Source organism: Hakea prostrata, chromosome 6 (genome assembly GCF_041222555.1).
Source record: "Hakea prostrata isolate BN-2017 chromosome 6, UWA_Hpros_2, whole genome shotgun sequence".
In the NCBI taxonomy this organism is placed as follows: Eukaryota; Viridiplantae; Streptophyta; class Magnoliopsida; order Proteales; family Proteaceae; genus Hakea; species Hakea prostrata.
In genome coordinates, this window is record NC_142605.1 from 10,349,666 (window position 1) to 10,373,829 (window position 24,164).

The window sequence follows — 24,164 nt, forward strand, 5'->3', positions numbered from 1 at the left end:
CACTCGGTCTCAATTCCCTTTTGATGGGGTCAGATATGACAAGGGTTTCCTAGCCAAACACTTCTAGACCAATCCTAGGTATGTCAACCAGTAGTCAGGGAAAGCGTCCCATACTACTTCCACTGGTGTCCAAAGACAGAAACGCCAAAAGGGCATTCCCCATTCCACAACTACAACCTAGGCATTCACATCATAACATAATTCCATACACATCACATTCACATTCATATTCACATCGTAGTCCATATCACATTCACAACATTTAATTATCAATTCCAATATGTAAAAAACATTATGAACATGTTACTGTAATTACAGAAGTATTATGATGTAAAGAAAACAAAACAAAAGTAGCTAGATCATGCATTCATGTCATATAACAAAAAGGCATGTAAATAGACATATTGTGAGTGGAATACTCACCTCGTATTCCGAAATTATAATCTTTAAGTAAGAGACCAGAGATCAAATCCAAAATCACCTAAACAAGCTTGAGAAAACATGTATAGACCATAAGAAGTAAATCCAAGAGATAGGAGTCGAAACAGAGCAAAATTGGAGTTGCTGACTTAGTGGGTCAATTGGCTGGCAGCCTGGCCTAGTCGACCAGGCAGTCGACCCAGTGAACAGTACTGAACAACAAACCCTAAATTGATCATAACTTCTTCGTTTGAAGTCCGATTACTCCAAAATTCAAAGGGGAACTCCACAAAAACATACTAAGACTATCTATGAAAGTCTAAGCATCAAGAAAGGTCAATGAAATAGAGTTCTAACAAAACCCCTATTAGGCTAAAACCACGGATCAACACAGAAAGGCTAGAATGAATAGGGATTCATTCAAAGAGGTAGAAGACAGTAGATCAGCCATGGAAAATTGATAAGAAACAAGTCTAATACATATTAGAATGGAAAACTACAGTAGGATTAGATCATGCTATCAAAACTCAATCAATATCAATGAGAATCACCATATGGCTTCAAGGAATGCATAAAGTGAATGGGGATTCACTCTAAGACAAAAGGAGATCAGAGGTTGGGTCAGTACAGTAGTGTAATACCTTCCTCATAATAAAAAAAAAAAGAAACAACAGTAGAGAGAAGAGATTAGAGAAGAAAAAGGTAGAATACCAACCTTGAAAGAGAGAAATCAAATTAGAAACTTGGTTGAATGTTTGGGGATCTTCCTTGGCTTGAGAAGGAGGCTCTAGGGTTCTTCTCACGTTCTTCATAGGTTTTAGAAACAAAAGAGGCTGAAAATCACATAGTCTCAAAATAGAGCATCAAAACCCTAAACAGAAAATCTTAGCCAGATTCTGTCATTGTGGGTTGATTATTGGGTCTACTGGCCCAGTCGACCCAGGCTGACAACAAGCCCAGAAATAGGGATTTCAAGCTCTAAACCTCAAAATTTTCGATGGGGCTTCTCCCTACTCAACAAGCAACTTACTTAGCATTGAGGGACCTTCCAAAACATGCCCAACTAGGCCTTAAGTCCATCAACCAAGCTCTTTAACACTAAGATGCAGTTCATCTCCAAAACAGAAAAGGTTTCCAAAAAAGGGAACTCCATCACCAATCTTCATGGGTTTTGATTCAAACACCATGCCTTCCACTGAGATGGCCCACAAAGTCTTCTTCCTTCACTTTGGGACATCGGATTTACAATAAGGGAGAGGTCTGACTTGACTTCCTAGGACCTTCCAAAGGTAGCAACACTGTACTCAAGGTCCAACTTCAAGGCCAAACAACAAACAAGCCCTTCTTCATCCAAAACAGACAGGGTGTCTAGGTTAGGGTTTGGGCTGGATTCCACACTTCCTCTACCAATAGTCCTCTTTTTAGCAACATCTTGAAAAAATACGAGAATTTGGGTTGAAAGTTACTGAAAACAGTTAAAAGTTTTGATAAGCTCACTAAGATCAAATGGAAAATTAGGAAGGTAGATGTTAGGGACAAGGTTTGGTTTGGTTGCACTGTACCGGCGCCTTTAACTTTCACTAAAGACCCATTGGCTAATGAAACACTGGAGTTTGACAGGGACAAGGATGAGAAAATACTTGATACTCCAGACATATGATCAGAGGCCCCGGCATCTATAATCCATGGATGGGAAGTAGTGGAGAGACAAGCAGTTGCATTACCTGACTAAACTAGAGTAGCAGTGGAAGAAGTAGGCTGTGAAATTTGAAATTGATTGTACCCAGTAAGTTCTTCCTCTGTCATGTATATCACCTTCCCCTCAGAAGTATTAGACTATGTTGGAGTATCAGTACTAGTCACTGAATTGGCTGACTGTTGCTGTCCAAGTTTCCCATCTAATTTATAGCTGAACTTCTGACTATGTCTTGGCTTACCACCATAATGTCACACACTGGCAGCCCCTTGACTATCAGAATGCTGAATCTGACCTCTCTGTGTCCCGCAGCCCCCACCATGACCAAAATTACCTTCACAACCTCTGCTATTCCCACGACTGGTGCTATTATTCCCATTTTGTGATAAAAGGGCTGAAGTGTCAGTGAATGGTGTATCCTGAGAATTCTCTTGTGCAACATGGAGAACAAGAGCAGAAGTATCTGTAAGGGATGCAATAGTTTTCCCTCCCAAAATCTGAGATGGAACCGAGTCATACTCCAGTCCAAGCCCACCAAGAAAGCCCATATAACCACCAGTTTCTCTCTTCGCTGTTGCATCTTTCTCACGTCAGATGCAATGGGCAGCAAGGAGTTCAAATCTTCATATGTTCATTTATAATCAGCAAAGTACTGAGTAATGGATTGCCCCCTTTCTCTCAGATCTATACAAATCTTGAGACAACTCATAGATTCAGGCTAAGTTTTTACACCCAGAATATGAAACTTCTAAATAGTCCCAGACTTCTTTAACTGTATTCAATGTGGGTCATCAAATCTGTAACATGATTTTCCTTAATTTAATATTTGTCCAAGAAGATGGGCATCAACTGTAATTCGTGTAGAATCACTCTTAGGTGGATCTGTTAGCTGGGCCTACTGATCCCTACGCCACTACTGATCGTTACTAACTCCATCAAGATTCTTGTTAGTAATTATAGTAGAAGAAGAGGATTCAACCTCTGTGGCTCTGTCACAACTGAACTTTTCTCTTCATCACCCATTTTAGTAAATCCTACTTCAATAGATGGTCAAAAAGGTTACCTGAAAATCAGATGTGAGAAATATCCACCGGGAAAAGCATGGTTGTCAAGGCGGCAATGTGATTAAAGCGATGGGGCTCCACCTAGGTGATTAGGTAATAAAGCGGCGCCTAGGCGGCAATAAGGTGACTAAAGCGGTTGGGTCAAAAATTTTCAATTCAACTACTTTTACACTACTTCTCAATACAAATACAACAACAACAACAATAAGCCTTGTCCCAACTAAATGGGGTCGGCTACATGGATTCTTGCCCTCCAATCAGTTCTGTTCAAGGCCATGCTAGATACAAGGCCTAAGCTATACATATCCTTTCTCACCACTTCTCCTAAGGTTATCTTAGGTCTACCCCTCGCTCTTCTAGTTCCTTCAATATGGATTTTATCACTTCTCCAAACAGGAGCATTTATAGGTCTCCGTTGAACGTGGCCGTGCCACCTCAAACGACTTTCTCTAAGTTTATCACTTATGGGAGCAACTCCCAGACCAACTCTAATATGATCGTTTCTTATCTTATCCAACCTAGTTTTGCCACTCATCCATCTTAGCATCCTCATTTCTGCTACACTGAGTTTATTTATATGATTCTTTTTAATAGCCCAACACTCTGCACCGTACATCATAGCTGGTCGAACAACGGTCCTATAGAATTTTCCTTTAAGCTTTAATGGAATATGCCGATCACATAATACCCCGGACGCACCTCTCCACTTCATCCACCCTATTTTAATTCTTTGGGAAACCTCATCCTCTAAATCACCTCTTTTACTTATGATTGAACCTAGATACCTAAAACAATCACTCTGGGGAATCTCTTTATCGTCAAATCTCATCATCTGCCCGATCATGACTAAAGTTACAAACTAGATATTCTGTCTTCGATCTACTAAGTTTAAAGCCTTTTGAATAGTCACATTCATCCAAAAAAAACAAGCATTCAGGAATCATAATTATGAAAAATTATTCAAAAAAAGAACACAAACATAAGTTCATCTCATCAAATCATGGTTGTCAAGCATCCTCCTAGGCATTTACTGATTCATTGATTCTTGATGTTGAGTATGGCTCATGCTTCACATTCTGTTGCCGACGGGCATGGGGTCCCGCTCCCCGGTGAGTCAATTAAGCGGTTGAAAAACCGCTTTGCCACCTAGGCAGACGCTTAGACAACTATGGTCGAAAGGTAGGCCAGAACTATTGATGAATCAATTATCCATAATAAATGATTTCCTCTTGAGATCCTCCACATCAGCACCAACATTCCTCAAACCAACCACAAACAATCTGCATTTATTGTGAATAACAGATTTACACTATCATAATTTTACCAACAAGTTGCAGATATAAATACAGGTGTGAAGAATCACCCCTTTCTCTGAAGTACTATGCTTTAGAAAGGGTATATAGAGACCAATGCCAGGAAGAAAAGAAGAGGCTGGAAATAAGAGAAAAAATGTAGGCATTGGCTGATATTAAGATGGCTCTGATTCCATGTAACTGAATGTTAGAAAATAGAAATAGGAAGAAGAAGAGAGGAAGAAAAGAAGAGGAGAAGAAGCAGCTAGAGAGAGATAGTATTGCTTTTAGGTAGATACAAGGTAGCCTTACATAGGTCCAAAAATACCAAATATAAAATACATAAAAGAGGCAAGATGAGCAAGGAGAGATCCCAAGGGATAAGAAGAGATCCTAAGGGATCTTGGGCTGGCACTAGCTAACACCAAATGACTTGAGTACAAACCCTTGCAAATAATCAAGTTTGGTGCATTAACAAACATAGTTTTACATAACTTGGGTTTATAATGAAAAAGTTGGATTAGGAACTGTGATTTAAACACAAAGATCAAGTTTTTCTTATACCTACCTCTTCATTGAAATCTTCTTTTCCTACTAAATCTCCTTCAATCTTTAATCTCATGAACAAACTACTGTCTTGACAAAGGTTTTGCAGTGCAGTTTTGTCCTAACATTGGGGTTACAGTGATAGGGCTGTTTCTTTTTGTAGTTTTGTCCTTGTTTTAAGCTTCTTTTAGTCTTCTATGTCTCAACTTACAAAGGGCAGGATAATACGTTTTTTAAATTACTTCTCATCAAAAAATAAAGAAGCTTCCTATGATTAGAAGCAAGTCTAATTTTTGTATTCCTTCTTTCCCTAAGCTTGCATGTGACACCTTCTTCTTCTCTTATCACTTTTCTCTGTTATCCTATTCTGAATTTGACTAGAGATCCTATGATTCTTACAGTTCTGATGATCAAATATTCAAATGTGCCTTTAATAGCTTTACCAACATGTGACCATTGGCATCAACCATATTGGTATGTACAAGGTTCAAGATCTCACTCTTGAGGGCGATCTCGCCCTTGAGAAAAAGTGAGATCTGCCTCAAGATCTGGTATTTTTTGGGGCCTATTCAAGTGAAATCGAGGGTCCATCTCCCAGGGGGGGGGGATTTAAGAGTCAGGTTCGGCAAGTTGGAATTTAGCCCATTTTAGGCATTCTAAACACATTGGGGGCCTTAGATTTGTGAGAAAACAACCCTAAGTATGTTCTAACTCGACCCTAAGTTTGAAACCGAGATGCTGCAGAGGTGAACTTGCAAGTTTATAAAACATGAAATATGGAGCGTTTAGGACATATAAATGAAAAGCAAGTGATAAAATACATCAAATAACTTAAATAGCAACAAAATTCCATCCATATGAGTACAATAGAACATCACATTCTTTACTCTCAAGAATACAATAATACAACCATCATAAATTCAATATAAATCATAAATTCATAACAGAAAAGTGTTCGGTATAGCTCATGCTTCACATTCTGTTGCCGATGACCTTCCCCTCGACGCACACGGGAGACATGTTCCCCATTGGGAGGGTGGGGGGTTTGGGGGGCTGCCCTGGCGCAGGGAGTGGGGGCAGCACCCCATGGCCTATAGAGAGTTCTTTTATCATTTTGGGTCTTGGGATTTCTTTTGCAGTTTGGGCTTGGGTCCATGAATAGCTGTTGTGGCTCAAGGAAGCTATTGGCGAGAAGAGGTCCCAATCCGGAAAAAAATGAAACTTGGGAAGCTGTCAACGAGTTGGGAGACAAGATGAGGCGAGACAGGTCGATCTTGACCCGTCTCACTTGAAACTTGGGTTTTAAAAGAATGGGTGGACCGAGATATTGGTTGAGACTTTGCATTTCGTAAGACTCGCCTTAGATATCATGATTCTCGTCTCAAGACCTCACAAAAGCGAGATCTCGTGCGAGATCTTGGCGAGATTTTGTCTTTTATTCTGTCTTAACTTCAGGGCAGAACAGTACGTTTTGTGAGTTATCTTTTTTATCAAAAAATAATGCAGCTTCCTGAGATTAGAAGCAAGTCTAATTGCGGTCTTCCTTCTTTCCCTAAACTTGCATGTGAAACCTTCTTTTGTTTTCTCCTTTATCTGTTTTTCTGTTCTGAATTTGATTACAGATCCTGAGATTCATACAAGACATTGATCAAATGTGCCTTTAATAGCTACCAACATGTGACATTGGCATCAACTCATCAACCATATTGGTATGTATCATATCATATTGGTCTGTAATGACTGACACAGTACCAAACCAATTGAGACATACTATTTTTCTAAAGAAGAAGATAAGTATTGGAGCGTATCGTATTGGTACTGATCAATGCTAATATGTTTCGGCTTGTATCTTAACTGTTGATACTTTAAAACCCTGGTTTTATAGTCTACTACTAGTCTATTTTCCGTGCTCTATTGTCTTTTTATTTGAACTTATTCCTACTTTATGTTGCACTTCATTCTTCTATTGTGTCATTATTCCTTTGCATTTTGTAGTTTACACTAGTGATACTTTCTTTCCAGATGTCAAAATTGTAAGGTTTGGGGAACTTGTGGAGGCCAGAACAGTCCAATTATCATCACTACTGCGTTTGATTCACCCTTATCAGCATCTTGTCTCCAAAGGTATTACACTCTTCTCACTGCCATTCATACGAGTCATTATTAGATAGGATGTTAATATTTCTTTGATTAAGTTATCGTATATTTGTGTGATTTTGTTGAATCTATCAAACTTAGAGAAGTTCTGGAACTCTTTTAGCTAGAGGAATTGTCATTGTTGCAGATTAGTTATTGGCGCATAAATAATCATTGGCAAAATTGAAATTAAAATAACTAGAAATTATAGAGAACTGAAGGAAGAGAGAAGAAGTGGTAGAGAAGAGACATATAGTAGGATGAGGGAATAAGGAGTTATGCCAGATGCAGCTCTCCCCCAGCAGTGTATCTATTATTGAAAAGTTTCTAGATTACAGAGATCCTCAAATATCCCTAAATGTAGTTCATGATGTTCAAATATTACTATCCTAAAATACACTCACTTTAAACCTAAGTAATAGGAAAGGAAACAAATCTCCCTAAGTATTGCTTGCTAGTCAAGCTACATACAAATAAAAAATGCAGAAAATAGAAAGTAATATCCTAAGCTAATAAATAGGAGCTCAGGAAATAAAATAAAACCTGGGCAGAATAAAACAACAACCGACGGTGGGCCCCATGTGATATGGTTAGAAGTGATATCCTACCAATCATGAAAGTGTAAACCCTTTGGAGGTTCGGACCATCATTTCCTTCATAATGATGATGTTTTCAACTGATGTCTTCTCTCCATGGGTCCAGGTCTAATGGTATAGGTTTCCTTTGCTTGTAATTTGTAAAGGTTTAATAACAGGTAGTAAACTTAAAGATCCATCTGGATTGTGAGTTGTTCACATAAAATGCATAAGGTTCCTGCGTTATTCTAATGTGGAGTCCTAGTATAAATCTTCATGTAAGGCATAAAATAGCCCATTGCTTGTAAAGGGGACAGCTTACAATTGATTGAATAAACTTGGTTTTGAAGGAGAAATTATTGGCAGGGCCGGGACACCGCGGCGCGGTTTCTACTTGCTGAAGTCCTTACCTCCCCCTCCCCCAAAAGAAAATAAAAATAAAAAAAAAACGGCCAGCCCCCCTGCCCTGCCCTTCCCCTCTGTTCCCCCCCCCCCCCGCTCCCCCCCCAGCCGGCCCCCCCTACCCAGTCCCACCGCTCCCCCGACCGCCCCCCGCGGGCAACTCCTCCCCCCCCCAACCTGCGCCTTCTTCCTTTTTTGGTGTGCAGCCATAATTCTTTCCCGATCCTAAAGCCTAGGTCTCCCATTCCTTCTCCCACCTGCCAATCTCCTATGGTGCACTCACCCTCTCCCTTGTCCTAACATTCAATCGCCATTCGCATCCTTAGTTTCTTCTCAAAACACTAAGACTTTCTGCACTTTATCTTCTTCCCAAACCCTAGAAAAACCTAGCCTTCTCCCACTTAGACCTTTCAAACCCTTCACCTGAATCCAATTGCCTTTTAGATTCATCATCCCTTATCCCTCCTTTACCTTCAAAACTAACCCTAGCCCTAGCCACCCCCTAGAACCTAGAATTAGAAAACCTTAATTTCTAGGTTCCCAAACCCTAGGACTGGAATCTGAATTTCAAAATAACCCACTTCAGATTTAGATTTCTTACACCGTGGCTTCTAAACCCTTGCCAAGTCCTTGTCTACACTTTCCTGATCCCTAAATCAATACAACCCTTATACCATAACTGCTGGGTTCAGAGAACCCTAATTGTATTGCTGATTCAATTGAATTGATTCTGAAGACTGGCCCTCAATTTAGGGGTTACATCACAATGACGTATTCCCTTCCCGATCATGTAAACATAGTAACTTGCATTTTTGTCTGCAAAGAACCTGGAAAGGTTTGAAATATCTGAAACAGAAGCAGAAGGGTAAATTTCATGTACCCCCCTTTTTAGATAGCACAACATATAAGATATAACGAACCACCATCATTTTGAATAAATATCATATACCTCCCCCCCGGCTCAAATGCTCTAATATCAGATCAAGCCACTTCGTTAGTTAAGCCCTGTAGAGTGCTGACATCAGCAGTCCTTAATCCCTAAACAACTGTTGACAAAGACTGAGATTACCTTTTTACCCTCTATGCCAAAACCCCTGAATCATTATAAGAAAAAAAAGGAACCATCTTCTCCTTGAGAGTCTCCCTTCAATGGCAAACTAGCATAGATCTTGGGTGATCAAGCTTGCCTATTCTACTGGTATACAACCTATCTAGAGAAGCATTCATGTTATCCATACAGTGAAAAGTCCTACCACTATTTGGACAAGAGATCAAAACCAAAAAGAAGTATCGGCACAGAACTGAAAAATTATACAGACCCACAATACACATTGGTAGTTAAAAAGAAATTCTTAGAAATTTAGAAATGGTCCAAAAATAACCTGAGTTCATTTTTCCATCTTAACGGAAATATATGGAGAAAATAAGATAAATACAAACCTGAGCCTCAAACGGGTGATTAAATAAAGTGAAAGGATCTTTTTATTCAATCTCAGGTCCCGCAGTAAGTGAGGAAGTATGTAAGTGAATGTAAAACCCTAGAAAGATGAAGGTGCTAAACGCTGAGTGGGTTTTTTAGAAAACGATAAGAGACCTTCTAGAACTTGGACTCATTTTCAACTATTAAAATTGGGCGAATCAGATCTAGCCTGAGTTGATTCAGCTCATATGACTGGTCCAAATTATGCTTGAACTGGTAATAGATGAATTAACCAAAGACATTCAAGATGAGGTCCCCTAGTGTATGCTTTTTGCAGATGATATTGTGTTGAATGATGAGACCCAAGTGGGGATTAATACCAAATTAGAATCATGGAGATTAGCTTTGGAATCAAAAGGCTTTAAACTTAGTAGATTGAAGACAGAATATTTAGTTTGTAACTTTAGTCATGATCGGGCAAATGATGAGGTGGTGATACTTGACGATAAAGAGATTCCTCAGAGTGATTGTTTTAGGTACCTAGGTTCAATCATAAGTAAAAGAGATGATTTAGAAGATGAGGTTTCCCAAAGAATTAAAATAGGGTGACGAAGTGGAGAGGTGCGTCCGGGGTCTTATGTGATCGGCGTATTCCATTAAAGCTTAAAGGAAAATTTTATAGGACCGTTGTTCGACCAGCTATGATGTACGGTGCAGAGTATTGGGCTGTTAAAAAGAATCATATAGATAAACTCAGTGTAGCAGAAATGAGGATGCTAAGATGCATGAGTGGCAAAACTAGGTTGGATAAGATAAGAAACGATCCTATTAGAGTTGGTCTGGGAGTTGCTCACATAAGTGATAAGCTTAGAGAAAGTCGGTTGAGGTGGCACGGCCACGTTCAACGGAGACCTATAAATGCTCCTGTTCGGAGAAGTGATAAAATCCATATTGAAGGAACTAGAAGAGCGAGGGGTAGACCTAAGATAACCTTAGGAGAAGTGGTGAGAAAGGATATGTATAGCTTAGGCCTTGTATCTAGCATGGCCTTGAACATAACTGATTGGAGGGCAAGAATCCATGTAGCCGACCCCATTTAGTTGGGACAAGGCTTGTTGTTGTTGTTGTTGGTGGTGGTGGTGGTGGAATTGGAAATGGAAATATGAACTGAAGAGATCAAGCAATCAAAATAAGAGAAAGAAGGATGGGAAATGGATGTTTTATATATTTTTTTAATCTCTACCAATTTTTTATTATTAAAGCTTTCTATTTCTGCTATTTGCTTTCAAGGTTATCTTTCCTTTGAATCCAATGGTAGCTTCATGATTATTGATCAAGGAGGGGGTGTTGTTCTAGGAAGCAGGAGGAAGAAGGGGAAGAAGAGGAATGTAAGGGTAGAATCATCAATTGAATGCCTTATATGAAATGCTATAACGAGGGTAAAAGTCTTTTTTGTTTTTTCTTTAAGTTTCTAAGTTAATGGCATTAGTTTTAGGGTTGCGGTTAATATTTTTTTCAAATGTGGGAGGTACATTATATTATGATATCTAGAAAGGGTGGCACATGAAATTTAGCTAAAAACAAAATGAAAATTCTCCACAGCTAACATCAGCAATGATGTGAACCCAACTCAAAGAACTTCTCAATAAAAAAATATTAAAATGACAGATATTCGTAGAAAAGCTTGGCAGAATTTATTTTTTCCTTCACTTTTTAATTACTGCACCAGAAATGATGTGAAACCAACTTAAGAAATTTCTTAATAAAAAATATTAAAATGACAAAATTTAGCCGAAAAGGTTGGCAGAAATTATTGTTCTTCGCTTTTTAATTAGTATATTAGGTCTTAGATCTTTGTATTTTCATTTATGTTGTTTTTTTTTCTTCTATAGATTGTTGACATTATGAGTCCAGAATACAGTCTAGACTCTATAGTACATTTTTCCTCATCTTTTGTGATTCTCTAATTAGGTTTCTTATTCGTTTTTTGTTGTGGTAAAAGCTAAAAGTAGCATGTGTTTCTAACAAGGTTGTCAAGATGGCAAAGCGACCAAACCGATTAGGCGACAATAAGGTGACTAATATGGTTGGGTAAAAATTTTTCAAATACCACTACTTTCTATAATAAGGTAAAAAAATATTCAATAGTCACATTCATCCAAACAAAAAAAAAAAAAAAACATTCAAGAATCATAATTATGAGAAGTTATTCAAAAAAAGAATACAAACATAAGTTCATCTCATCAAACCATGGTTGTCAAAGTGTCCGCCTAGGCATTTACTCATTTATTGATTCTTAATGTTGAGTATGGCTCATGCTTCACTTTGGGCCTTGGAGTTCCTTTGTAGCTTGGGCGTCAATTAAGCGGTTCAAAACAAGGTGGTTGAAAAACCACCTTGCCGCCTAGGCGGATGCTTTGACAACCATGGTTTCTAACATGAACTTTATTATGGTTTTCATATTTTATTATTTTTATCTATACGTAATTGTATCAGAACGTTTGTCACATCCACCCAGCCGGTACCCTATCTAGCATACCCGAGTGTGTGATCCACAGCCCCGAAGATCAGTATCGAGGAAATCAACCTCCCACATTCGCAATAATATAAACAAGAACAAGAATAAATCAATGTTAACAATGTTAATTAAGAGATCAGAACAATATAACGAAATAACATCAGAGTGCGGAAATGATACCAATATAATAAATCAAAATGTAAAGTGAGGCGGAATATCACTCCACGGTTACAGCAGAAATGTAGCTCGAAGGTCAAAAAGAAGATTACAACTGATTTCAAAAGAAAGAAAGAAATAATCTAACTAAACTAGAGTTTCTTCTACTTTATAAAGAATGTCTTTGTAAACATAAACTTTAGAAACTAAGCACGGCCGCTTCATAACTACTAGCACCTTGAGTGATGTATGCTTTATCGGTTTGCGATTCATCATACTGGCCGTCATAGTCGTCAATGCCTGTAGAATAATCTAACAAAAGATGTTTGCACGAAAAGAGTGAGTTCAAGAGAACTCAGCAAGGCAAGTTATTCCATAACAACATAAATAACATGATAGCAGAACATAGCATGATGCAATATGATATGAGACAGACAATGCATGTATGAGTCTAACTCTATGTATGCTGGTCTCCATTAGCAGACATGCTTTAAGTCATAACACCATACTTCTTTGGGTAGGTCTCAAATCACTCACTTTCGGTTGGTAATGGGTCCTGCATCCCTCTCGGACATTCCATGGCTAGGGTTTAGGTCACCACTCTCTCATATCACCGTTTAGTCTAAGTATTGGCGCATGTCAAGGTAAAGGCCTAGCCAAATGCAAGTCATCTACTTGGTTATATCAACTTAGATCCAAAAACGTCCATTCCTCGCCTCTCACGATCCTTTCCGGTATCCTTCTCACTAGAGTCAGCGTATCCCTCTCGGACTACAGACTCATTAACCCTATTGGTTATCCACAAATAGAAAACGAGAAGCTCTCATGTCCTCTCACGGATATACTCACCAGTTTTGAGCGCCCATGAGCCCAAGTCTACTACTTGCCACCTTTCCAATGAATAGTCCCCAAAATGTGATTTATGTCCTCTCATGGATATACTCATCGGTCTTGAGCGCCCACAAATGCCCATTGCTACCACGGGTTACTCAGTCTTAATACCATTTCGAATAAGGTCTGATATAATAGGGACATCTTAGCCAAACACTGCTAGACGAGCCCTAGATATGACAACCAATAATCCGGGAAAGATTCAAAGGGCACCATCGGAAATATCCCATACTATTTCCACTAATGTCCAAGAGCAGAAATGTCAAAAGGACATTCCCCAATCCCAAATCATACCTAATCAATCACATTCCCAATTCAATCATAACATATACAACTGATATCTCATCATATAAAAAGATACATATAAACATGATCAATTGCATATGTAAATGACAAGTATAAGTAATCATTCATGATTCAAGTAATAAAGAGATAGATAAATAAGGTACTACTCTTGTCACATCCCCCCAGCCGGTAACCCTAACTGGCATACCCGAGGGAGTGATCCACAGCCCAAAAGATCAAGTTTAGGAACGATCATATCCATTTCGCACAATAACATAATCAAAAGCAAGAACAAATCATAATGTTCAAGTAATTTATAATAAAAGTCAAGAAAGGATCTCAGAAGGATCATTATAGAATATCAGAGTGCGGAATAACAAGATACCAAATCAAAAGACAATTGTAGAGTATAGCGGAAATATACCCTACAAACACATGCGGAAGGTAGATCGAAATCTAAATAAAGCTCTAAGCTAATACAAGTAAAGTAAAAGATAAGTCTAGAAGAAACAAAAGAAATCTAATCCACATCTTCAGTCAGCTCTTCTTGCTCTTCAGTCTTATCTTCTTCACCTTGCGCTTCCTCGTACGAATCGTCAAAGAAATCCGAACCTGTAGAGAAGTCTAACAACAGATTGTACAAAAAGGAATGAGTTTCGAAAGAAACTCAGTAAGGCAAGTTAATCCATAACAACATAAATAACATGGAAGCAAACCATAACAAGGTGCAATGCAATATGAAACAGATAATGTATGAATGCATCTAAACTCTATGTATGCTGGTCTCTATGGCAGACATGCTTTAAGTCATAGCACCGTACTTCTTTGGGAAGGTCCGCTCACACCCTCAACCATTTAAGATATCTTGGGTTCCCTCAACCATTTAAGCTATCTTGGGCAGCCGGTTGGTAATGGGTCTTGCATCCCTCAGGACAAACCATGGCAGGGGGTTAAGTCAACACACTCTCTCACAACCATTTGGCATAAGTACCGGCGCATGTCAGGGAAAAGCCTAGCCCAATGCAAGTCATCTAGTCAATTACATCAACTCAGGTCCAGATACTTCCATTCCTCGCCCCGGGCGATCCTTTCCGGTATCCTTTCCACTAGAGTCACGGATATTACTCACTGGACTCATCAACCCTATTGGTTATCCATATATGGTAAACGGGAAGCTCTCATGTCCCCTCACGGAGCATTTCACCGGTCTTGAGCGCCCATGAGCCCAAGTCTAGCCATATGCAACCCTCCAATAATGGCCCCCACAATGTGATTCCCGTCCTCTCACGGGTTGGTTACCGGTCTTGAGCGCCCGTGAATCCCCATTGCTGCCACGGGTCGTTCGGTCTCAATACCCTTCCGAATCGGGTTTGATATAACAGGGGTATATCCTAGCCGAACACTGCTAGACATCCCTAGGTATGACAACCAATGATTCGGGAAAGCGTCGATGGGCATCTTCGGAGAACATCCCATACTATTCCCTCCGATGTCCAAGGACAGAAGCATCAAAAGGATACTCCCCAATCCCAAACCAAACTTAAGCAAACACATTCTCAGAACAGTCATGACATACACAACCAGTAGTTCATCATATACAAGAGAATGTAAAAGCAAAAATCAGATTAGGCAATAATAAGTAATTCATATATCATGAATAATAAAAAGACATAAACAAGTGCTACTATTCCCACAGTAGGAGATCAGAATTAAAGTACAACAACAGTAGGTAATCTCATAGTTTCATAAAGTAGAAACTAGAGAACAAGCAATCTATGTAGTTAAGGAATTAACTGTCCTTACCTTGATTATCGCCGAAGATAATCCAAAGATCAAAGAGAGAGGCTCCAAACTTAGCAAATAAACCCCTAACAATCATAGATATAACATTAGGAAAGATGCCTAAAAGATCAGAGAGCAAACGAATCAAACTGAGCGAAAATTGAAGCTACTGTCTTCATCGGTCGATTGATTGGTCTATTGACCCAGTCGACCAATCGAGTCAGTACGGAATAGTGAAAACTGTTTTGGCCATAACTTCTTCGTTTGAAGTCGGATTGATCCGAAATTCGAAGGGGAACTTCCTAGGATGTATTAGAATCATATGGGAAGATAAAATCATCAAGTCATGGTAAAAAGATGGGTTCTTGATCTAACCCAAGAAACTAGGGTTTCAACCTTTATGGCTTTCAGGAAAAGGTTAGGGAGAATCATGATTCACCCTAGGGCAAGAGAAACAAAGAATGCACAATCTAAAAAGGTGTTGGGGAGTTTCCAACAGATAAAAGAATATTAGGGTTTCATATATGGTTACTTCTCACGAGAGTTGGTTACCTCCCATGAGAGGTACCCATAATTAACTCTCACAAAAACAACCCAAGATGGAAAGGAACATCTCATTAGTATTTCAAAATCAAGAATGGAATTAGGAAGGGTCTACCAATGAGAGAAAATAAGGTTCTCAATTAAAGTGAAAGGAAAGAAATTCTAATCATACGATTAGGGATTTACTAACAAGGATCCGTGTATCCCACGGAAAGACTAGGGAGAATAAAGATTCACCCTAGGGCAAAGAATTTACAATCAAGAAAGGTTTTGGGGAGGGTCCAATGAATTAACAGAAATAAAAGGGTTCCCAAATTGGTTAACCTCTCATGAGGGTTACCCAAGAATTTCCCCTCAAAATCTCTCCCTTTTGGCTAGGGTTGAGATCATGACGATGATCATAGATCTCAAAGGATGGAATGAGATCATGGAATAGATGGTTGCAACATTGCAGCATCTTCTTCCTGATCTCAATCAAGAACAAGAACGAAGAAAGAATAATTTAGAAATCCTAATTAGGTTAAACATGGATCATGAAGAAAATATAGTATGATCAAGGATAAAGAATTAAAGATTGATAGGTTACAATTCTAGTAAGGGAAACACATTGATTGGATGTTAACAAGATCAAACTAAGGGTTCTTGGTTTGATCCAAGAAGTTAGGGTTTCACCTTTTTTGGCTCGTAGGAAAAGGTTGAGATCACAGAATGTAAGGGAATTAATGATTGGCCAAATTAAAACAAGAAAATCATAGAAGGTCAAATTTAGATTAACATAAATATGACCCATGAGGTTTCCCTCACATGGGAGGTTACCAAAGGTTCTCCGGATGATCACACAAGGTTAGGGTTTCAAAGGTTAGGGTTTCAAGATTAGGGTTTCAAGAATTCAACTGGCTGGGGTTGAGATCATGATGATGATCATAGATCTCAAGGAACAAGATGAGATCATGGAGTGGATGGTTGCAAGAGTGCATCATCTTCTTCCTGATCTCAGCCAAGAACAGATTAAAGAAAGAAAATCAGAGATGGAGAAGAAAGAAAAGAGAGTTGACATACCTTTGCTGCAGGAGGATGAAGATTTCTTCAAGTCTTGTGAGAGATCACCAAGGAATGCAAGGGAATTGATTAGATTAGGGTTCTAACTCGTTCCAGAGGCTTAGGAGGCATAGGAGGCGAAGTAATCCTGAGATTTGGACTTAAATAGAGCAGCCACGACCTAATTAGCAAAAACAGAACTCATTGGTCGATTGATTGGTCTACTGGTCCAATCGACCAATGAGTCGAACAATCAGGACAGCAAGGTTCAAACAGGGATTCGGAGGGCTATACAGGGTCAAATTGAGTGAGGTTTTCTTCTATGAGTCAATCAAGAAGTCTAGTTTCCAGAAATACCTTCAGATCAAGCATGTGAGTTCATTAGGTCCACCAACTAGGCTCACCTTCTTCGATGCGCAAGCAGGATTTTCCAGATATAGTTCAGCAACTTCGAACAGGGATTCGGAAGGTTATATGGGGTCAAATTGAGTGGGGTTTTCTCCTACAAGTCCATCAAGAAGTCTAGTTTTGGGAAATACCTTTGGATTGAGCATAGGAGTTCATTAGGTATTCCAACTAATTCACCCCTCTTCGGTGCGCAGATTCAAAACTAACACTGACAATGCTCTCAAGTGAGGGGCATCATCGTCAATGTCCATGGGCTTGGGCTCCGACACCAAATCATCAACCAAAAGGGTCTACAAGTCTCTTATTCCCCCACTTCGGGTCTTCGGACCTACAAACATAACAGATTCCAGGCCGGGTCAAGGTTAGGATAAGGCTGGACATTACAGATCTACCCTAAGGGAAAGGTCTGGCATGACTTCCTAAGGCTTTCAAAGATAATAATACTAAAATCAAGGTCCAACTTTAAGGTGTAACATTTAAACTAACCCTTCTTTACCCAAAACAGATAGGGTGCCTTGGCTAGGTTTGGGTTGGATTTCACAACTATACTTGAAGTACTTACAGCAGTAGCATCATATTAAGAAAGTATAAGAATGGTAGTGAATCTATGAAATTCCCAAAATAGAAACTAAGATTCACGTAATCTATGTTAATATGGAAACAAGTGTCTTTACCTTAATTAGCTTCAAAGATATTCCGGGTGAACAAGATAATGGATCCAAAATTAGCAAACAAACCCTAAACAATCATTATACAGTCATTAGGAGACAATACTAAAAGAATAGACATCAAACGAATCAAGACAGACGAAGAAATCCATTATTGTCATCCTGGGAAGATTGGTCCTATCAACCAAATGAACAGTATGCAATAGAAATCTGATTTTTTTATCCGAAACTCATTCTACAAGATTCGAAACACTACGAAACTTGGAGGGAACCTCTAAAACAGTAATCTAAGACTAACTAACATGTATTAGACACCAAACAATGATCAAAACTAATACTTACTAATTTGGAAATATGACTTTCTAATTTGGTAAAAATCATAGTTTTCAATGAAAACAAACTATGAACTCAAGAGAAGAACTAGAGATGTTAAGATCTCATTCTAGTAGATTAAAACAGTAGATCAGGGATAAGAATAATCATGAAGATGTATCAATTATGTTAGAGAAATCAAATCAAGAGTATTATCATAGTTTCATGAAGAAATCATAAGAATTATGGCTAAGATCAAATATGAAGATCATAGTACCATAAGAATGAATGGAGATTGTAGAAAAGATAATTGCAAGGATGCAGTACCTTCTTCAAAATCTCAGTACAAAGAATAGATCATAGCAAGAGTAAATCAGTATCAAGTAAGAGAGATTATAGTACCTTTGATAGTGAACAAGAGATGAGGAACTTGAGAATTTGCAAGAGTTCTTCACCAACACCAAGGAGAGACTTTGAGAAGAGTTCTCCACATTCTCTAGGGGTTTTAAAAACAAAGGAGGCTAAGAAATACGAAGTTCAATTATATAGAGCATCATAAACCTAAACAGAGGATCTTAGATAGATTCTATCACTGTGGGTCGATTGGCCCAGTCGACCCAAGAAGTCGACCCAGGCTGTCAGCAAAGCCTAAGTCAGGGAAATGAAGCTCCAACTCTTATCAAAATCAAATGGGCTTCTCATAACTCAACCTACAACTCACTTAGCGTAGAGAAATGCCTTTAAATCATGTCTAACCAAGCTCTAAGATCATCAATCATGCTTCTCTTCATCAAGGTGTAGTCTCTTTTCTAATTCCATCAAAGTCTCCAACTATGGGACACCATCATCAATCTCCATGGGTTCTAGGTCAAACACCATGTCTTCCACTGATATGGTCCATAGTTGACTTCCACTTCTACTTCAGGTCTTCGGACCTACAAACAAGAGAGTTTCCGGGTTAAGGTTAGGGCCGGGTTTCACAGCGTTAGTATCCAATTTACTGAACGCCAAGGAATTCAATGCTATATTCCTAAAGGAAATTTCTTCAGACCACTTTACATAATTATTTTCTCTGATCAGCTCAGTTTCTATATATTCTGAAATTAGTTATTACGGCAATTCAATGGTTGTATTTCTTAAATAAATCCAACCATAAAATTAAGCTGCATTTTTTTTTTTTTTGGTATTTTTTTGGGTAAAGCAAGTTATGAAGGTCCACAGAGTGCAAAAACTTCTGTATATACCCATTTGCTCAATGATGGCTAGTTTTTTCTTAGCAAGTCTTGGCATGGTACTATTTGAAAAGAGAAAAATCTGCTGAAAGTCCAAGAATCTTTCAACCTCTTACTCATCTCCTAGAACGTTTCCCAGTATAATTATTTGTTGCACTAATTTGTGTTAACCACCTTCATAAGTGTGTTATACTTATTATAGACTTATGTAGGTGTAGATGACTTGCTGGCAGATTGTCGAGTTGGAAAAACTACTTTAGGGAAGCTGAGAAGAGTTGTAGAATGGGTGCAGCAATTTGGATCCTCAGTTCAGCATGTTGAATTGCACACTTGTCAAGTACAGTATGTCAGTATGAACTTTTAAATGCATAATGTTTTGTCCTCTTATGTTTATTGATATCAATACACATTATGTGCCTTTGTCTTGAGAGGTCTGCATGTGATGCATTATAGTTTGAGTTGTTTTAACTCACTTTCAAGCTCTTTCCTGCAGAGGATATGTTTCCTAAGAATTGCTCCTGCCTACTCCCCCCCTTTTTCTCCCCTTTCTTTTATGTAGGACTACAATTTGTTGAGGTGTGTATTATCATATTAATTTGTCACAGTTCCACATTGGAGTTGGATTTATAATTCATGGCAGCCTTGCCTACTTCATATGGGGCTTTAAGATGAGTAAAAGGTAGGGCTTCCCTTCCCTTTAAAGAAGCTTAGCTTGCAATAGTATCAGGGCAGGAGTTAAATTGCTGTTGTGTATGAGTAACTTTTTGGTTATAAATACCTTGTCTTTTCATCCTGCCTTTCTTGCTAGATTAATATCAGCTAGTAAGGACGGATAAAGGAGAGCACCTTCCTTTCTAACCTAGTTTCTTGTTGTAAGTACCCTTTCTTTCCTTTCTTTATGGCTTGGACTAATGGTTCCTTATGTCTGTCTTTAGGTGCTTGCTTTAAGGTGAGTGGAGAGAACTTGGGTTTTTTGGGAAAGAAAGGTGAGTGGAGAGAACTTGAGAGAGACCTTAAATTTAAGCAATTTAAGGTCTCGATCTGCTTAGTCAACTAAGCAGATCGAGACCAAATCAAATAATTTGTTCCATCAAATCTTATTGAAAGAGGATGAAGAGTGGGGTAACGTTCGGAGCTAGTGGGAGCAGTAGTACCATCGGTAGTTGCTATGTTTTAAAAATTGTTTGTAGTTCTTTAGTCTTCACCCTTCAAAATAACTGAAATGTCGCAGAATGCAATAGCCAAACCACCCAAACAAATCTAGAGAATGATAGAATTCAAAAGGTGCATATAAGGAACACCTTGAAAAAAATGTGAATTTGCAAATAGGTCCCTAAAAAATGCAAATTTCACAATAGGTCCCTAAAAATATGCAATTCACAAATAGGTCCCTTGAAAATATGCAAATTTATAATTAGATCCCTGAAAATATGCAAATTCACAATGAGGTCCCTGAGAATATAGGACTTTACAAATGAGGTCCCTGCGAATATGAGAATTTACAAACAAGGCCACTGAAACATCATTATTTTTTTCTATCTTTTTTGGGGCTAATAGAACTATAGGTTAGGAGGAAAAAACCAAAATATGGGTTTAGAGTTAGAAGGCCTACCGATTACCATGACAACATAATAGGAAAAATGTGATGCAAGAGGGGAACAAATAAGCCAGAAATTATTCACTTCGCCAAACCAGGATAAATTTCGGTGGCTGTAACTGGCACCATTAGAAGAAATCAAAAGTTCGAATTCAAAGGGAAAAAAAAAACCAAATAAACTATTGTTGCCGAACTAGCATCTTTTAGTCTCAAATCTGTCCAGCGGATTAGTACAAAGAGTTAGCAATCTAACAACGAAGCCCTAGGGTTGAATAGGTTTTTAAGGAGTTCTCGTTTCAGAAGAAGAAGTCAGGAAAGAAAAAAAGAAGAAGAAGAAGAAGAAGACAGAAGGTGGAAGGAAGAGAAAGGCAGAGATGGGTTTGAGTGTTGGGCGATAGGTTTCTGCGATGGCTTCTAGGACTGAGCGATGATCTTGGGTTGCAGCTGGAGGTTTCGGCGACGGAACAGTTGCAGCGGCGGTGGAGGTAGGTCTTCTTTCTCTTCCCTAATCGAACTTAGGTTTTGATACCATGTTGAGAAATACGATTTTGGTAGAATGGCTTGAATTGAATTGATCAGTGTGATCTCAAGCCCTGTATTTATAATGAAGTGGAAAGAACACTATTACATAAATACCCTTACTTGGGTACCAAGAAATAGAAATTTACATGAACAAAAGCTCTAATAGACTTGAACTTCTAGTAGAACTCAACCAACACTATGATAAAAAGAAAGAAGAAACTAGACTAGACAAATATGACAAATAGTCTTACATCAACGTATATCCCAATAATTAGCTAAACGAGAAAATTATATTGCTTGGAGGGGGTCAAGAGGTTGAAAGAAATATGAAAAGACAATACAATACTTTTCTAATATAAGTGGCTGGCATAGTAATGTTATCATCCTATTTTTCCACATAGCACCGTGGATTTCTAATTGCGGTCAATAATTTTTTATCATACCATTTCTCTCCTATAGGAGAGGGTCTAGGGATGTATATTTGCAAGACCTCGCCTCCCTCCAATCATGATAACAACCTTAGCCTAAAAAGTAGTTTGGGAAACTGCATTTATCCCTACATGTCCTCCCTCTTTCTTCCAATTATCTCCATGGTTAGGGCCATATCTGCCACCATGTCAAGTATTCACAGTTTGGGACCGGTTAACCCAACTCTGAGTAGCACTGTTTTTTGGATTGAGCCAAATACCCACGGAGTACCATGTGTGGAGACTTTATTCTCTGATGTGGTGCCACAACTGTGGAAAATGCTAAGAGGAGGTCTAATAGTGAAGAGAGATGTGGGATTTATTAAAAAGTAGGGCATAATCGAGATCAAGAGGGAAGAAGAAGATGGGAAGCTGGTAGAGTAGAAGGTCCATGATCCAAGGCTTCTGTTTAAAAGCATTTGTCTGCTAAGATTCAGTTTACTAACTGCCTGAAGCAAGTCTGAGGAGTTTGCTATATGATTCATGACTTCAGAACCAAGAAGCCACTAAGAGACACAATCGGGTATATGATCCAAGGCCTTGTTTTTCAAAAGCATTCTTCTTCCAAGATTCTGCTAAGCAACTCTAAGGAGCTAACCATGTAATTTGAGGCTCCAGAATCAAGAGGCCACAAAGAGAGGAATAGAAGGAAATAAGAAATATACATGGCTTGGCAAGATGGGAGGCATGTGAAGGAGAAGGTGCTAGGATGAGAAGAGTGGAGTTGTGTAAAATAAGTTGGAGAGAAACCACTTATTCAAGGGAAAAAAGAGCAGAGTGGTGCCATTAGCGGTCTCAATGGGATGAGCCTAGGGCCAAGTAGAGTTTCGTTTCCCACCATGCCCACCTCCTTTGGGTGACCATGAAGCTTACAACATGTCTCTTTGGTTTGGATTTCCACGATATTCACACTTAAATGGGTCGTTTGTCGATGAATTGGGTATGATGGAGAACTAGTATAATATGAAGCAGGTGAAACCCTGCTCATGATCACAGAGCAGAATTGTTGGTTTCTTGGGTTGCCTTTTCTCAATATTCATCCCCCCACCCCCCACCCCCCAAAAAAGAAAGAAAGAAAGAAAAACACAACCATTAGTCACTTGCAAACATAGTCGACCACTAGCCACTAACGAACATAGTCCTCAGATAGAAAACCTTCATTTAAAAGCTTTTCTATGTAATGTAGTTGGTGGCATATTGAAAAACACCAAGCATGGTTTGAGGACTAGCGAGATCTTGCCAAGATCTTTGATATTTTGAAATACCAAGACGAGATCCCTTGTGAAACCCAGAGAGTTCAAAATCTCAGCTGAGATCTCGGTCAATTCAAGACATATCGGTTCGAGTTAGGCCCTTTTTATACTCTCTCTTGTCGAGTCAACACGAGATGAGTTATTTTGTCTCAGCTTCTCTCAACTCCTACTTCTTGCTCTTCCATTTTTGACTGGATTTTTTTTGTCGAAAAACTGTTGGATCTTCCCCTATATTGCATCAACGCTTGACTTAGCTCATTTACAACAAGTGATCAACAAGAATCAAATGATTTTGAAGCCATTCTTCGAGGAAGGTGAGTTTCCTTCCACGGATTCTCTCTCTTCTTTTTTTCTTTTTCTTTCAAACTAGTATGTTCTACATTAGGTGTTTGAATGTGGATTAAAATGTATGTTGAATATTTTTGCCCGATCTACAATGTCATGGGACATAATTATTTTTCTGTTATGAATTTATATTTTTTCATTTTTTAGAGTTTAAAAAAAATATATTATAAAATAATGAAAAATACTTATTTTGAAAATGATTGTAATATATGTTTGACTCTATAATGCCTTATTGATTTCGTTTCATTCTTGTACTCTCGTGTTGTAACTTATATAAGTACGCCTATGTTGTAATATCATAATGTGGATATGTGAACAACTGAACATGTTTAATGTTTAATGTTTTCAATTGTATCAAAATAATGGTTGTGTATTTCATTTTTTATAAGTCTGCATGTTCATTCTTCCAGCATTTCGGTTTCAAAGTTAGGGTCAATTTCGAGCTCATATATACACTTGTTTTCTCACAAATCTAAGACCACCACTGTGTTTAGAAGGCCTAAAATAGGCTAAACACCAAATTTCAGCCCAACCTGAGCCCTAAAATCCACCAAGATGGTCCCTTCAGTTCACTTGAGTTGAGCAGGATTTTTTCA

At 38.6% G+C, this 24,164-nt stretch overlaps 1 protein-coding gene across 2 annotated transcripts in view; it reads left to right on the forward strand.

Moving 5' to 3' along the window:
* LOC149012222 (uncharacterized) overlaps positions 1–24,164 on the forward strand; it is a 42,568-nt gene that overhangs the window by 10,789 nt on the left and 7,615 nt on the right. For both annotated transcript variants that reach the window (XM_089158238.1, XM_089158239.1), the window contains exons 3-4: positions 7,041–7,142; positions 19,597–19,730. In XM_089158238.1, coding sequence (XP_089014364.1) covers positions 7,041–7,142; positions 19,597–19,730 — 236 coding nt within the window. The remainder of the gene's footprint in view (positions 1–7,040; positions 7,143–19,596; positions 19,731–24,164) is intronic.